At 46.2% G+C, this 13,306-nt stretch overlaps 3 protein-coding genes across 3 annotated transcripts; all 3 read left to right on the top strand. All coding sequences in view use genetic code 12, as the record gives it.

Moving 5' to 3' along the window:
- Nucleotides 1-3,636: 3,636 nt before the first annotated feature.
- On the top strand, nt 3,637-6,474 carry PFK2 (6-phosphofructokinase subunit beta; the record flags this gene model as incomplete). Its single annotated transcript, XM_025485314.1, has 1 exon — nt 3,637-6,474. The coding sequence occupies one exon, from the start codon at nt 3,637-3,639 to the stop codon at nt 6,472-6,474; it is 2,838 nt and encodes a 945-aa protein (XP_025340245.1).
- An 89-nt stretch (nt 6,475-6,563) lies between these two features.
- Nucleotides 6,564-9,947, top strand: CXQ85_001610 (uncharacterized protein; the record flags this gene model as incomplete). Its single annotated transcript, XM_025485313.1, has 2 exons — nt 6,564-7,049; nt 8,067-9,947. The coding sequence occupies 2 exons, from the start codon at nt 6,564-6,566 to the stop codon at nt 9,945-9,947; spliced, it is 2,367 nt and encodes a 788-aa protein (XP_025340244.1).
- A 946-nt stretch (nt 9,948-10,893) lies between these two features.
- On the top strand, nt 10,894-13,137 carry FAA2-3 (Faa2-3p; the record flags this gene model as incomplete). The annotated part of the gene is made up of 1 exon (XM_025485312.1): nt 10,894-13,137. One exon carries the CDS (start codon nt 10,894-10,896, stop codon nt 13,135-13,137), a length of 2,244 nt encoding a protein of 747 aa, XP_025340243.1.
- Nucleotides 13,138-13,306: the final 169 nt, after the last annotated feature.

Raw genomic sequence — 13,306 nt, 5'->3', positions numbered from 1 at the left:
GAGGTTGGATTAATGGAGGAACAGAGATACTTGCTGGATGGTAAAAATGGGTCTTTCTTGTTGTTTTTAGATGAATAACTTTTTAGATATATTCTTGGATATGTTCGGTGTGGTGGATAGATTTGGCGTGGTGGGTTGGTGAACGGTAGCTGGGAGTCGCATAGACCTTTTGCAGCCATTCCGCTGGGTCATATCAAAGGACGTGGACTAAGAAAAATAGAGCCAAGTTATGTTGGAGTCTTCTTTTGAAGGCTTCTCTAATCTTCTTTGTTATTCTTTGGGGTTGTTGTGAAGTTAAAACACTACCGAAACGAGTTGCTGTGAAGTTATAGTGCCTTGGTCAATTTAACCGTAGATGGTGAGGTTGAAAATACAAGATTTCGGCATTGGCATTCATTTAAAGCTTTGAAATAAATCCCTATCGATGTTAAACAGAATTTAGAGAAAAGATAGATTAGGACTAATGTTTACCTAGACCAGAGATCGTCAAAGAGTGCAGCCTGGAATTAGATTTTTGACGTATAGAAGAATTTGGACAAGGACATTATATGCTGTTAAAGGAAAACTTCATTAAATGTAAAGTCATCTAATCGGCAGTTTGATTACATGGAAGGCCGATTCATTTGAGGTCTTTCTTCGCTTCTTTGGAATAAGCAAACACCTCCCAATACCCTTACTTCATTGACTATCGTGATTGGCTACCTATTCAGCTGAGTTTAGCTGAAATTTTACGATCTTCATACTTAATGGTGATTTGTGCCATTTGCTTTCCTATGTTAAAGAGATATGCATAGTCTCAAGGAGGATAAAAACTGCTACAATGGCACAAGCAGATTTGTGAAGACTCTAATGACCATGATACTATTCGAGAAGCCTAGCTGTATCTATTTGGATCCATGTGGTCATGATCAGATGGAAGGAATGGTCTAGGCTCAGTCAGAGAAGACATTCACGGTAAAAAAAAAAGGCCATGCCAGAATAACACCGGTAAAACTAAGACTCATGTGGCTTGCTTGATTTGGATATATTAGATACTACTCTCTGGAGTATTGAAAGGACCAGTTTGCTTACAAAAGACTAGTCCTGGGCGTGGAATGAATCAATGAGTGAGGACTTGTGCCTCTCGCCAACTAAAAGAAAACATCAGAAAAACATTCTTATCTTCCTAAGAGATTCTTGCCAGAATAAGAACTATAATGCTTCTTGGTTTTTACTTTTTTGGTGTAAACCCTTTAGTGTTATCTATTGGTGCGGCTCTTGCTGTCTTACATAAGCGATGTACATATCAGCTATGGGCCTCCAGGCGATTTTAGGACGTTTTTTCAGCATCTTACATACTCTATCACGTTTAAATGGCTTGAATGCGTCACCGAGTTCATAAGTAGCCTATTCAGCTTGCAGGTTCTTAAATATTCGAGAGTCCAGAAGGTATTTTCGAAACCTCCAGGTGAAGCCTACACGATAGGTGAACTATTTAAAGAGAAGAATTTGAAAAGCTTATCAGCTAGATTCATTCAGACACCTCCTTTTGGAAGCAATTGGGAAATGCCCAGGAAAGTTGACCTATAAAAGAGCAGGGCTATAGACTTTATGATTCCATAGGGGTGCTTAGATGACTTAGTGTTGCAAAAAGAGAAGACCTCTTTCTCCATTCTGGAGGATATTTCATACATGATACTTACCAAGGTAACACCTATTACAGTAACATTTGCAGTAACGATAATTCAGCTTCTTTCCATTCTCTTGTCTTCATCAGTGTTTGTAGTACACTGTATGGTCTCGATGAGAGGAAAAGTGACAACGTATTACTCTTCTTGAAATCAGTTTCAAGGACTTCTAATCTTCCAAATTAAGTAAATTCGAGACGAAAATCTATAAGTTTTACCTCTTTCTATTTTTAATTGGCGCAAGTCCTAGTTTTTAATCATGTTGCATTTTGAGAATCTGAGTACTTTTTTTGTATGTGAATTGCAATTCTCAAACACTTACATGAACAAGAAAATGAAAAAGAACACTAAAATTCGAAAAGCTATATTTTTAAATAAAGAATGATAGATTTTAAAATTTAGTACTCTCAATATGTATATAAAAAGGTTTTGGTTGTTTTTCAGGCCGTGAAAGGCGTTTTTCGACGTCGTTGCTTTAAATGGGCTTCTCACTCATGGAGCCACCAATGAAAGGGTATCAAGATAGCGAACAATGGACTCAAAAAATACCTAAAGCCCTATTTATAGGTTAAAGATTCAATATTATCAAAATGTAAGGCAACTACAGCCTTGGCTCCATAGCAGTGCCCAAACAGGCAATTCACTGAAACACACGAGCTTCTTTGATACACCCAAAGAGGAAAACATATGAGACCGCCAAGCTCAACAGAAGGGCAAAAAGGTACCAAATGTTGAATATATAAAGCCACAAGTTTCCTTCTTTCTATTCCTATCATCATCAAACAACAATGGCTGCTCAGACTACTCAGAACAAGAACAACACTCCAAAGGACAACAACTTAAACAAGCACGCTGGTCGTGGTGCAGTTCCTTTTATGTGTACTATCGTTTAGATTAATACATGTCTTCATCTATAGTTTAACGCTGTAGGATCTCAAGCTGAAGGTAATAGTAGTACGAAAGTATTTTAAGGTGAAAATGACCAGACTTTAAAATTCAAAGGTTACAGGATCCAGCTATCCAGGCTTCATTGAATTAATACCTTTTGTTAGACATACGGCTTTCTAGAAGCCCACACTGCCTTACATGCCTGGCTCTTTGTGTCATTGCACCATTACATGTACCCTCCACACTCTATACACCCACACATACTATGTTCGGAAGAATCGGAAAGGGCATTGCACGAGATGCAACCTGAATTAGGCACATCCATGCAACTCATGATCACTAGAAGCACCAGAAACCTCTAATGGAAACCAAAGACTCCTACAAGCATAAACACTAAAACACGAGATGGTGCATTCATCATCGGCTGCACGGCGCAAGCGCATAGAAATGACATATAACCGTCGAATGGGTGCAAATTTCAAAACCTCTCACGAGACCAGCTAGAAGCAGATCAATTGAGTGAATAAAGCAAAGCACTTCTGATAAAGAGAATATGTAGTTATTGAACCTGTTCTACTGAGTACCGCTGCAACCTCAGCTTTGTGGTACATGCCTAATTCCTGACAAAAACCTTAAATAAAATAAACACGAAAAAAAAAAAAAAGACAAAAACAATCTGTAAAGCCATTCCACGGCGTTTCCTTCCCATCCCCTAACCCAACCATCACAGAGCAAATCACAGGGCACTTCCACTTCAGCATATCTGGGAGCACGTTGCGTGATGTCCATCCCACTATACTGCGATTTCGCAGCCATTCGACCACCACCTCAAACACCACATAAACGTCACTATAACACGAAAAAAGACATCTCTAAATATCCTAAAACCATCTCTAAATCAAAATTCACCTCTTTCAACCTTCCTTCCCCATGACGTAATGCCATCTCATGATCCGGGTTATCGATGGCCGGTGGTCAGGTGACGGCCGCACCAATATATCTCGGACTTTTAGCCATCCTTTGCTACCGGTGGAACTGCTAGTTCATATACCACATCACTACTTCTTTTACTTTTTGAACAATGCCGGTTTCAGTCGTGCACGGCACCTCCGGTGCTGTTATACACGCTCCTGGAAAACCCTTGATGAACCATACCATCAACTTTTATACCAACTTGGTGGGCTTCTTGGTCAAGTCAGAGCAGGCTTCGTCTGCAGTGTTGCTTGCCCATGACAAACACACCACGTTAAGAATTGAGGTTTCTGATCAGAAAACTGAAGACGAAATCGACGATTTGAGGAAGCATTGGTCAGAGCTGCACCCTGTGGCTGACTGGAGATCCCAGCTGTCCCACTTGACCTTTGCAGTGACCAACTTGAACGAATTGGTGTCTACGCTCATTGGTCTGGATGTTGCTTGCCAGTTGTACCCTAACGAGTTGTACCCAAGTGAGGTTTACACTGTGGATCCATTGGGAAACTTGGTGGGCTTCACCAGTGCATCCAATGCCTTGAGCTTGTTACCTCCAGTGAATAAGTTGACCATTGAAGACCACGAGCCTACTATCATGAGCTCTGCGGCTTCGGAAGTGTCCAGAATTGTTGATACTGATGCTCCTTCTCTGAGAAATATTGCTGTGATGACTTCGGGCGGTGATGCTCCAGGTATGAATGCCTGTGTGCGTGCTGTGGTCCGTGCTGCCATCTACAGAGGCTGCAAGCCTTTTGCAGTTATGGAAGGCTACGAAGGTCTTGTTAGGGGCGGTGCTGACTACATCAAAGAGATGCACTGGCAAGATGTTAGAGGATACTTGACCGAAGGTGGTACCAAGATCGGTACTGCCAGATGCATGGCTTTCAAGGAAAGACCAGGCCGTTTGAAGGCTTGTAAGAATATGATTGAAGCTGGAATTGATGCCCTCATTGTTTGTGGTGGTGACGGTTCTTTGACAGGTGCTGATTTGTTTAGATCCGAATGGCCTTCCTTGATCCAAGAGTTATTGGATGACGGTTCTATCACCGACGAGCAATACGAAAGACACAAGCATTTGAACATTTGTGGTACTGTGGGCTCCATTGATAACGATATGGCCACCACTGACGCCACTATTGGTGCTTACTCTGCATTGGACAGAATTTGCAAGGCTATTGACTATATTGATGCTACCGCAAACTCTCACTCCAGAGCCTTTGTCATTGAGGTCATGGGTCGTCATTGCGGTTGGTTGGCATTGATGGCTGGTATTGCTACCTCTGCTGACTACATTTTCATTCCTGAGAAGCCCTCTTCATCCAAAGACTGGCAAAGTCAAATGTGCCAGATTGTTGGAAAGCACAGAGAGAAGGGTAAGAGAAAGACCATCATCATTATGGCAGAAGGTGCCATCACAAGCGACCTTGAACCCATTACTGCCAATCAGGTCAAAGATGTATTGTCCGACAAGTTGGGCTTGGACACCAGAGTTACTACTTTGGGCCACGTCCAAAGAGGTGGTAACGCTGTTGCATATGACCGTATCGTGGCCACTTTCCAAGGTGTCGAGGCAGTCAAGGCTGTCTTGGAGTCTACTCCAGACACTCCATCTCCATTGATTGGTATCAAAGAAAACAAGGTTGTCAGATTGTCTCTTGTTGAAGCTGTCAAGGTTACCAAATCTGTTGCTGCAGCCATCGAGAAGCACGATTTTGCCGAAGCTATGAAATTGAGAGACTCAGAGTTTGTTGAACATTTGCTGGACTTTATGGCAATCAATTCCGCTAACCACGAGAAGCCAAGTCTTCCCGAGGAGAAGAGAAAGAGAATTGCCATCATTAATGTTGGTGCTCCTGCTGGTGGTATGAACAGTGCGGTTTATGCCATGGCCACTTACTGTATGTCTAGAGGTCACACCCCATATGCTATTCATAATGGTTTCTCTGGTTTGGCCAGACACGAATCTGTTCGCTCCATCGACTGGTTGTCTATTGAAGGTTGGACCTCCCAAGGTGGATGTGAAATTGGTACCAACAGAAACACGCCCGAAGGCACCGATTTGGGATTGATTGCATACTACTTTGAGAAGTACAAGTTCGACGGTTTGATTCTCGTTGGTGGATTTGAAGCATTCGTTTCTTTGGAGCAGTTGGAGAAGGCTCGTCCAATGTACCCTGCTTTCCGTATACCCATGGTGCTTATCCCAGCAACCATCTCGAACAACGTGCCAGGAACCGATTACTCGCTTGGGTCCGACACTTGTTTGAACTCGTTGATGGACTACTGTGACGTTGTCAAGCAATCTGCCTCCGCCACAAGAGACCGTGCTTTCGTCATCGATGTGCAAGGAGGAAACTCGGGCTACATTGCTACATTTGCATCCTTAGCTTGTGGTGCCCAAGCTTCGTACGTTCCCGAAGAGGGCATTGATTTGGCTCAATTGGAGCTTGATATCAAGTCCTTGAAGGAATCCTTCACAGCAGAGCATGGTCTTTCCAGAACCGGTAAGCTATTATTAAAGAGCACAAACGCTTCGAAGGTTTTGACTACACAAGTGTTGGCAGAAATCATGAAGCTGGAGTCTGACGGTGTTTTCGACACCAAGACAGCCGTTCCAGGCCATGTCCAACAAGGTGGTTTACCATCACCAGTTGACAGAACCAGAGCCACGAGATTTGCAGTCAAGGCGGTCCAGTTCATCGAGGACAAGTCGGGTCGCATTGACAAGTGCAGAGACGAGATCGACTTCCCTATAGACGACAAGGAATTGTCTGAAACAGCCGCCGTGCTAGGTATAGTCTCGTCGCACTTACGCTTCACCGGCATCAGACAATTGTACGACTTTGAAACGGAGGTCGGCAGAAGAATGCCCAAGAGGATTCACTGGGCCAAGGTCAGAGAAATCTGTGACCACTTGGTCGGCAGAACGAAGATTGCCAAGGCATAGCTGGCGCTTAAATAGGAATAGAAAACAGGTAAGAAGAGTCTACTAGTGCGGTGATTCCTGCACTGCTTCAGTAACATCAACACAACACCATGGATCTAGTGAACCAGATCAACGCTTGCACAGACAATGCACAGCTTGACCGGCTCAAAATCAGCGTAAGCGAACTCAACAGGCAATCAGGAAAGTCACTCCTGCTCTTTGAGCGGAAAAAGCTTTACCACAGCATCCAGGAAGCCAACAAGGCCATCGAAGCCGCCGACAACCGAATCAACGTGGAATACTTCCGTTTTAAAGGAGAACCCGAAGCGCCACTGCTTCTAAAAGAAACCACCACCCGACACATATCGAAGCCCAGTGTGGCCCAAAAACACATCACGCAAATCAGCGACGAGACAGCCAGTCTAGACACCCTCTTGGGTGGAGGTCACGCCAGTATAAGCACCATCCGGGGCTCCACCATCAGCAACCACAACGTATGGCCTGCTTCAGCAACGATACAAAAAATCTACAATTCAAGCGTTACCATCAACACTACAGGGCCACTTATGGCCAGAAACGTCAAGGACAGTACACTCGTAGTCAAGTGCCATCAGTTACGGCTCCATAACATCACCAACAGCACGGTATATGTGGAACAGCACTGTGCGATAGTTATGGAGGGGTGCAAAGGCGTGAGGGTCGGGGTTCAGAAAGAAGGAAAGCTTCGAGGGGTCGGGCCCGAAGGTGTACAAGTGTTTGACTTTTCGTGGCCCAGTGGTGAGCAGAACCCGAATTTTGTGTTTATCCGGGACGAGGGAGAGGAAGAACAGGCAAGGTGAAATGCCGTGCTTTGGGACAAATGTTACATGGTAGCAGTGTAGCAGTGCTGGTGCAGCAGCGCTGGTGCAACCAGGCCAGGCCAGGCAGGCATGCCTGGCAGAAAAGGGCTCATGGCGTGTGGCCGTGGCGTGAAAAACTGAGGATGGGCAAAAGTTTAACTGGGGTGGGTCAGGGAACAAGAACGAGTGGCAGGGCCAGGTAGCTCCCCACAGTTCCCCCTAATGGGTGCAAAAAAAAGTAAAAAGTAAAAAGTAACACCCATACCTGGTCCCTCTCGGTTATTGAGTGTCCGGCTGTTGCCAATGGATAACCTTTCGGGTGTTTCGTTCTCGGATGCCTTTATGCTACTTTTTTCTTGTTTGTGCCACGCGAAAGGCATCGTTTTGGCTTGTCAGTGGTACTGAATCGCCGTGGACGGCTCTGGGACATTCGCGGGACTGGAGTCTGCGCGGCGCCAAAAAAAGCATCTACCGTCGAGGGATCTGACTAGGGGCTCGGCGAGGTCGGACTTCTCGGGTAGTTGCCATGCCAAGAGGGACCCTAGTGTGGAATATTTTGGGAGGAGGCAGAGGAATAGCTTATATGGCGCGAGTAGCCGCCAGTTGCCGCCATTACCCGTGAACACCCGCGCTGGGTCCCTCCACTTGCCTTGGGTACAATCAGCGAACCGCTCGGGTATTGCTAAGTCAGGCTTTCGGATAGTCACAAAACACCATTTTTTATGAAACTACTTTGGGATATAAAGAGGAGTGACCCACCACCCGTTTTTTTAGTTCCCACTTTATCTTTACATTGTCATGGCTCCAGTAATCACCAGACCAGGCTCCGAGGAGAACATTAGCTCCTCCTACTCAGAGACCCTTCCTTTGGGTGAGTACTTGTTTTTACGTATTGCTCAGGCAAACCCTAAACTTCGCTCTGTTTTTGGTATTCCAGGCGACTTCAACTTGGCGCTTTTGGAATACTTGTATACTGATTCGGTTGCGAAGGATAAGGGCATTGATTTTGTCGGTATTTGCAATGAGCTCAATGCCGCTTATGCTGCTGATGGTTACGCCAGAGTTATTCAAGGCTTGAGTGTTTTAATTACTACTTACGGTGTCGGTGAGCTTTCCGCCATCAACGGTGTGGCTGGTGCTTTCGCCGAATACGTTCCCTTGTTGCACATTGTTGGAACTACATCTACGGTCCAGCAAAACCAGGCAAAGTCTGCTACTCGTCGCTCAGTGCGTAACATTCACCACTTGGTGCCTAGCAGACACGCATTGACTCCTCCAGACCACGATGTCTATAAATATGCCGTTCAGGGCGTCTCATGCATTCAAGAGTCCCTTACCAAGGATGACTCAACCGATAACTTGGACAAGATCGACAGAGTTCTCTGTAAGATCTTGCAAGAAAATAGACCAGGTTATTTGTTCGTTCCTAGCGATGTTCCTGATGTGAGAGTGCCAAAATCCAGATTGGCTGAACCATTGAGTTTGAGCGAACTCAAAGACACTGCATTGCTTGACGATGTTACCGACAAGATCTTGAACAAGCTTTACAGTGCCAAGCAGCCATCTATTTTCAGCGATGCGTTGATTCCTCGTTTCCGTGCTCAAGAGCAGTTTACCAAGTTTGTTGAGTCGATGCCTAGTAATTTTGTCAAGCTTTTCGCTTCGAACCTTGCAAGAAACATTGACGAGAGCTTGCCAAACTACGTGGGATGCTACTACGGTAAATTGACCGAAGACAAGAAGATTATCGAAAGCATTGAACAAAAGACTGATGTTTTGCTTAACATTGGTTACTTCAACAACGAGACCAACAACGGTTTCAACTCTTTCGACTTTAACAAGGTCACGGATTATGTTGAGATTCACCCAGACTACATTTTGATTGACGACGAGTACATTGACATCAAGAGCGAAACCAAGGACCAGAGAGTGTTTTCATTCAACGACTTGATGACCAAGCTCGCAGAGAAGCTCGATGTTTCCAAATTCACCCACAACCAGGGCCAGAACAACATCGACCACAAGTACGAGATGCCAGTTTTCGCCGAGAGAGATGGCGGCGACACCAAGACCATTACCCAGAACAAGTTGCTTGACTTTATGAAGGATTACTTGCAGCCCAATGACATTTTCGTTGTTGAGACATGCAGCTTCTTGTTTGGTGTGGCAGACTTGAGTCTCCCCAAGGATGTCAGCTTCTACTCGCAGTCATTCTACGGATCGATCGGTTATGCTTTACCAGCCACGTTAGGTGCTTCGAGAGCCGAACGGGATTTGGGTACTAAGCGCAGAGTGGTGTTGGTGCAGGGAGATGGTTCGGCGCAAATGACAATTCAGGAATTGTCATCGTATGTCAGACACGACATTCAACCACCCAAGATCTTCTTATTGAACAACGAAGGATACACAGTGGAGAGGCTTATCCGTGGCCCCACGCGGTCGTACAATGACATTCAGGATAACTGGAGATGGACGCAGTTGTTGAGTGTTCTTGGAGACCCCGAGCAGAAGAAACACACGGCGGCTAATGTGGAAAGCGCGGAGCAGTTGACGCTGGTTTTGAAGCAAACGTCGTTGGAGGATAAGATTGAGTTTTACGAGCTCCACTTGACTAAGTTGGACGTTCCACAGAGATTTTCGCTGATGTTTAGGTAGAGGAACGGGAAGAAAAATAATACATGCATGTTAGGTATGACGATGTAGAAAGGGTTGGCCGGAGATACAGGCCGGAGGTAGTCGGGTGAAGGGAGAGCCCTATCAAGTCAAGTCACCAGAGTAGGAGTTATGAGTCAAGACAGAGGGGTTTGAAGACTAGTGAAAAATAAGCATGTCCATGCGATGGCCAGCGTTAGCGAAGATTGTTGATTGTTCGCAAGCGCTAGCCAGATCCAGGACCCCATCCCCATTGTGGCTGGAGCTCCCCCAGCTTCAGTCCAAGAAAGAGGCAACCAAAAGGCAAAGAAACCGGAAACAAGGTGTATTTACGGTTTTCCGTTACCAATCACCCAACGACCAACCTCCTTCGTCCTTTGCCCACCCAACGTCCCGTCTTCACCGAATTTCCCGAAGGTCTTCTCCCCTTCGACGCACCTTTACAATTTTCCAGCGTCTGTTTCCCCTTCCCGTTTTTCTCCAGCGCGCGGCCCAGTAGCCCCTCCCGCACTGGGCCATTTTCTTCGCAAACCATTTTGCTTTTGTCTCGCTTTTCTTTCGCAGCCACTCACAATTTACACATAGCAACACCTCACGACAGCCAAGAGTCTGGGGTAAGGGTTGGTTTCGAAGGGCCCACCACGGCGGTGGGAATTCCCAGTGCATTTCAACGTATAGGGGCTTTCTTTTTTGTTCTATATGCCTGAAAAAAACACACCTCTCTTTACTTTCTCTGAAACGTTTTTAAGTCTCATCTCTGTCGCTCGGGAAGTTCAATTTTCCTGCCGCGGGGTTCCCCACAGAACCACAGTCCCGAGATCCCGAGGGAGCGGTTTTGCTTAGAGGATTTTCTCTGCCGGGAGCCCGCGCCAATACCGTTTAAATCTGGGGCGTCCGCTATCAAGGTTGAAAATTTCCAACTTTAATTGGTTTTTTTTTTTTATATACTATGTCTTCGTCTTTGATTGCCCCTGCGGATTCCGACTACGTTCTCGAGGACTTCGAGGCTAAGGGCTACACTATCAAGCAGCTCCAGCAGGAGGGCATTATTCCCTTCAGCTCTGACCTTGTGGGCTACGCTGTGCCCACGCCTGGCCTGGCCAAGCAGGGCTTCTCTGAAGTGTACCACAACAAGGCTGTTACCACGATGAAGAAGTACTTTGCTCCTGGTTACGAGACGTACCACGGTATGATCACGAATACCGTGAGGAAACACGCTGACTTGCCAGCATTGGCTCTGAGAAAGTACGACTTCAAGGCGCAAAAGTCTGCTCCTACTTATGAGGCCATTACTTATGCTGAGATGGACGAGAAGAAGAGAGCTTTGGGTTCGGGTTTGTTGTTTCTTTTGCAAAACAACCCATTCAGAGTTCCTGACCTTGACGCTCACGCCAAGATCGATACCCATGCCCGGGAGTACCAGTCTTATAACGCTCACAAGTTGAGTTTCATTGTGACTCTTTTCGCCCAGAACAGAGCCGAATGGATCATTTCCGATATCATGTGTGCTTCTTACAGTCTTACCAGTACGGCTCTTTACGACACTTTGGGCCCTGGTACTTCCAAGTACATTTTGGAGCTTACCAAGTCTCCTGTGGTGATTGCCTCTGGTATTCACATCAAGACTTTGCTTGATTTGAAGCGTACCGCTCCTAAGGAGCTCGAGTCGCTTATCTGTTTGGTCTCCATGGACCCATTGCACGAGATTTTCGGCGAACAGGGTAAGGCCAAGCTTGTTGAGGAAGCCAAGGCTTTGAACATTATGCTTTACGACATGGAAGAGGTTTGCCAGGTTGGCCGTGTCTTCCCTCACGCTGAATTGCCTCCTAAGCCAGAAACCACCTACACCATTTCTTTCACTTCTGGTACCACCGGTTCCAAGCCAAAGGGTGTGGTTTTGACCCACAGCAACCTTACCGCTGCCGTGGCTTTCCTTGTGTGTCAGGTTCCAGACATTGACGAAATGAGAGATTTCTGTTTCTTGCCATTGGCCCACATTTTCCAGCGTCATTGTGTGGCCAATTCCTTGATGGTGGGTGCTGTTGTCGCTTTCCCTCAACTCGGTGGCTCACCATTGACCCTCTTGGAGGACTTGAAGCTCTTCAAGCCAACCTACATGTCTAACGTGCCCCGTGTGTTCACCAAATTCGAGGCCGCCATCAAGAGCGCCACCATTCACTCCAACAGCGCCATCGCCAAGAGGTTGTTCACTCGTTTTATCACCAACAAGATGGACAAGCAAGCTTCTGCCGAGAACGAGAAGGGCACCAACTGGCTCTACGACCATGTGCTTGCTCCTAAGCTCAAGAAGGCCTTGGGTTTCGACAACATGGTCTGGACCGTCACTGGGCTGGCCCCAATTTCTCCTCTGACTGTGAAGTTCTTAAAGGCTGCTTTGAACATTGGTTTCTCTCAGGGCTACGGTTTGACCGAGACTTTCGCTGGTATCAGTTTCAGTGTTCCTTACGAAAAGGAACCTGGTTCCTGTGGTGCCGTTGGTGTGGCCACCGAGATTTGTTTGCGTGATTTGCCTTCCTTGGGCTACTCTGTCGACAACGAGAGCCCTGCCGGTGAGTTGCTTATCCGTGGTCCTCAGGTCTTCTCTCATTACTACGAGAACCCAGAAGAGACCAGCAAGGCTTTGCAGGATGGTTGGTTCTACTCTGGAGATGTTGCTAGAATCGACAGAACCACTGGTCGTTACTACATTGTGGACAGAGTGAAGAACTTCTTCAAGTTGGCCCACGGTGAGTACGTCACCCCAGAAAAGGTCGAGAACAACTACCTTTCCAGTAACTCCATTCTTACCCAGGCTTTCGCCCACGGTGAGTCCGTGCAGAGCTTCTTGGTTGGTGTTCTTGGTATTGACGAGGCCAAGACCCGTGACTTCTTGATCAAGAAGTGTGCTGTTCCAGCCTCTGCATTGATGACCAGCGAAGCCATCTTGGAACAGGCCAACCACCGTGAGAACAAGACTATTTTGCTCGAAGACTTGAACAGAAACGTCGAGGGACTCTTTGGCTTCGAGAAGCTTCACAACATCTACTTAGAGTACGAGCCATTGCGTCTTGAGAGAGACGTGGTGACCCCAACCATCAAGATCAAGCGTCCTATTGCCGCCAAGTTCTTCGAGGAACAGATCAAGAACATGTACGCTGAGGGCAAGTTGACGGAAACAAAGACCAAGATTTAAGTACTTCTTTTTTTTAGTCTTATTTATTATACACTGTCGAGTTCACCATTTTTTCCATTTAAGTAGTATAGTTTTTCGCAGCCAGTGGGTGCACGACATTTCCGCGACATCTCAACATCCATCAACTACTTCTTTACCACAACGTAAAATGGTACGTATAAATACACCC

The sequence above is a fragment of the Candidozyma haemuli genome (assembly GCF_002926055.2).
Source record: "Candidozyma haemuli strain B11899 chromosome Unknown B_2014730914, whole genome shotgun sequence".
NCBI lineage: Eukaryota > Fungi > Ascomycota > Pichiomycetes > Serinales > Metschnikowiaceae > Candidozyma > Candidozyma haemuli.
Note: the sequence above shows the minus strand (reverse complement) of the source record. Positions and strands in the feature narration are given on the sequence as shown.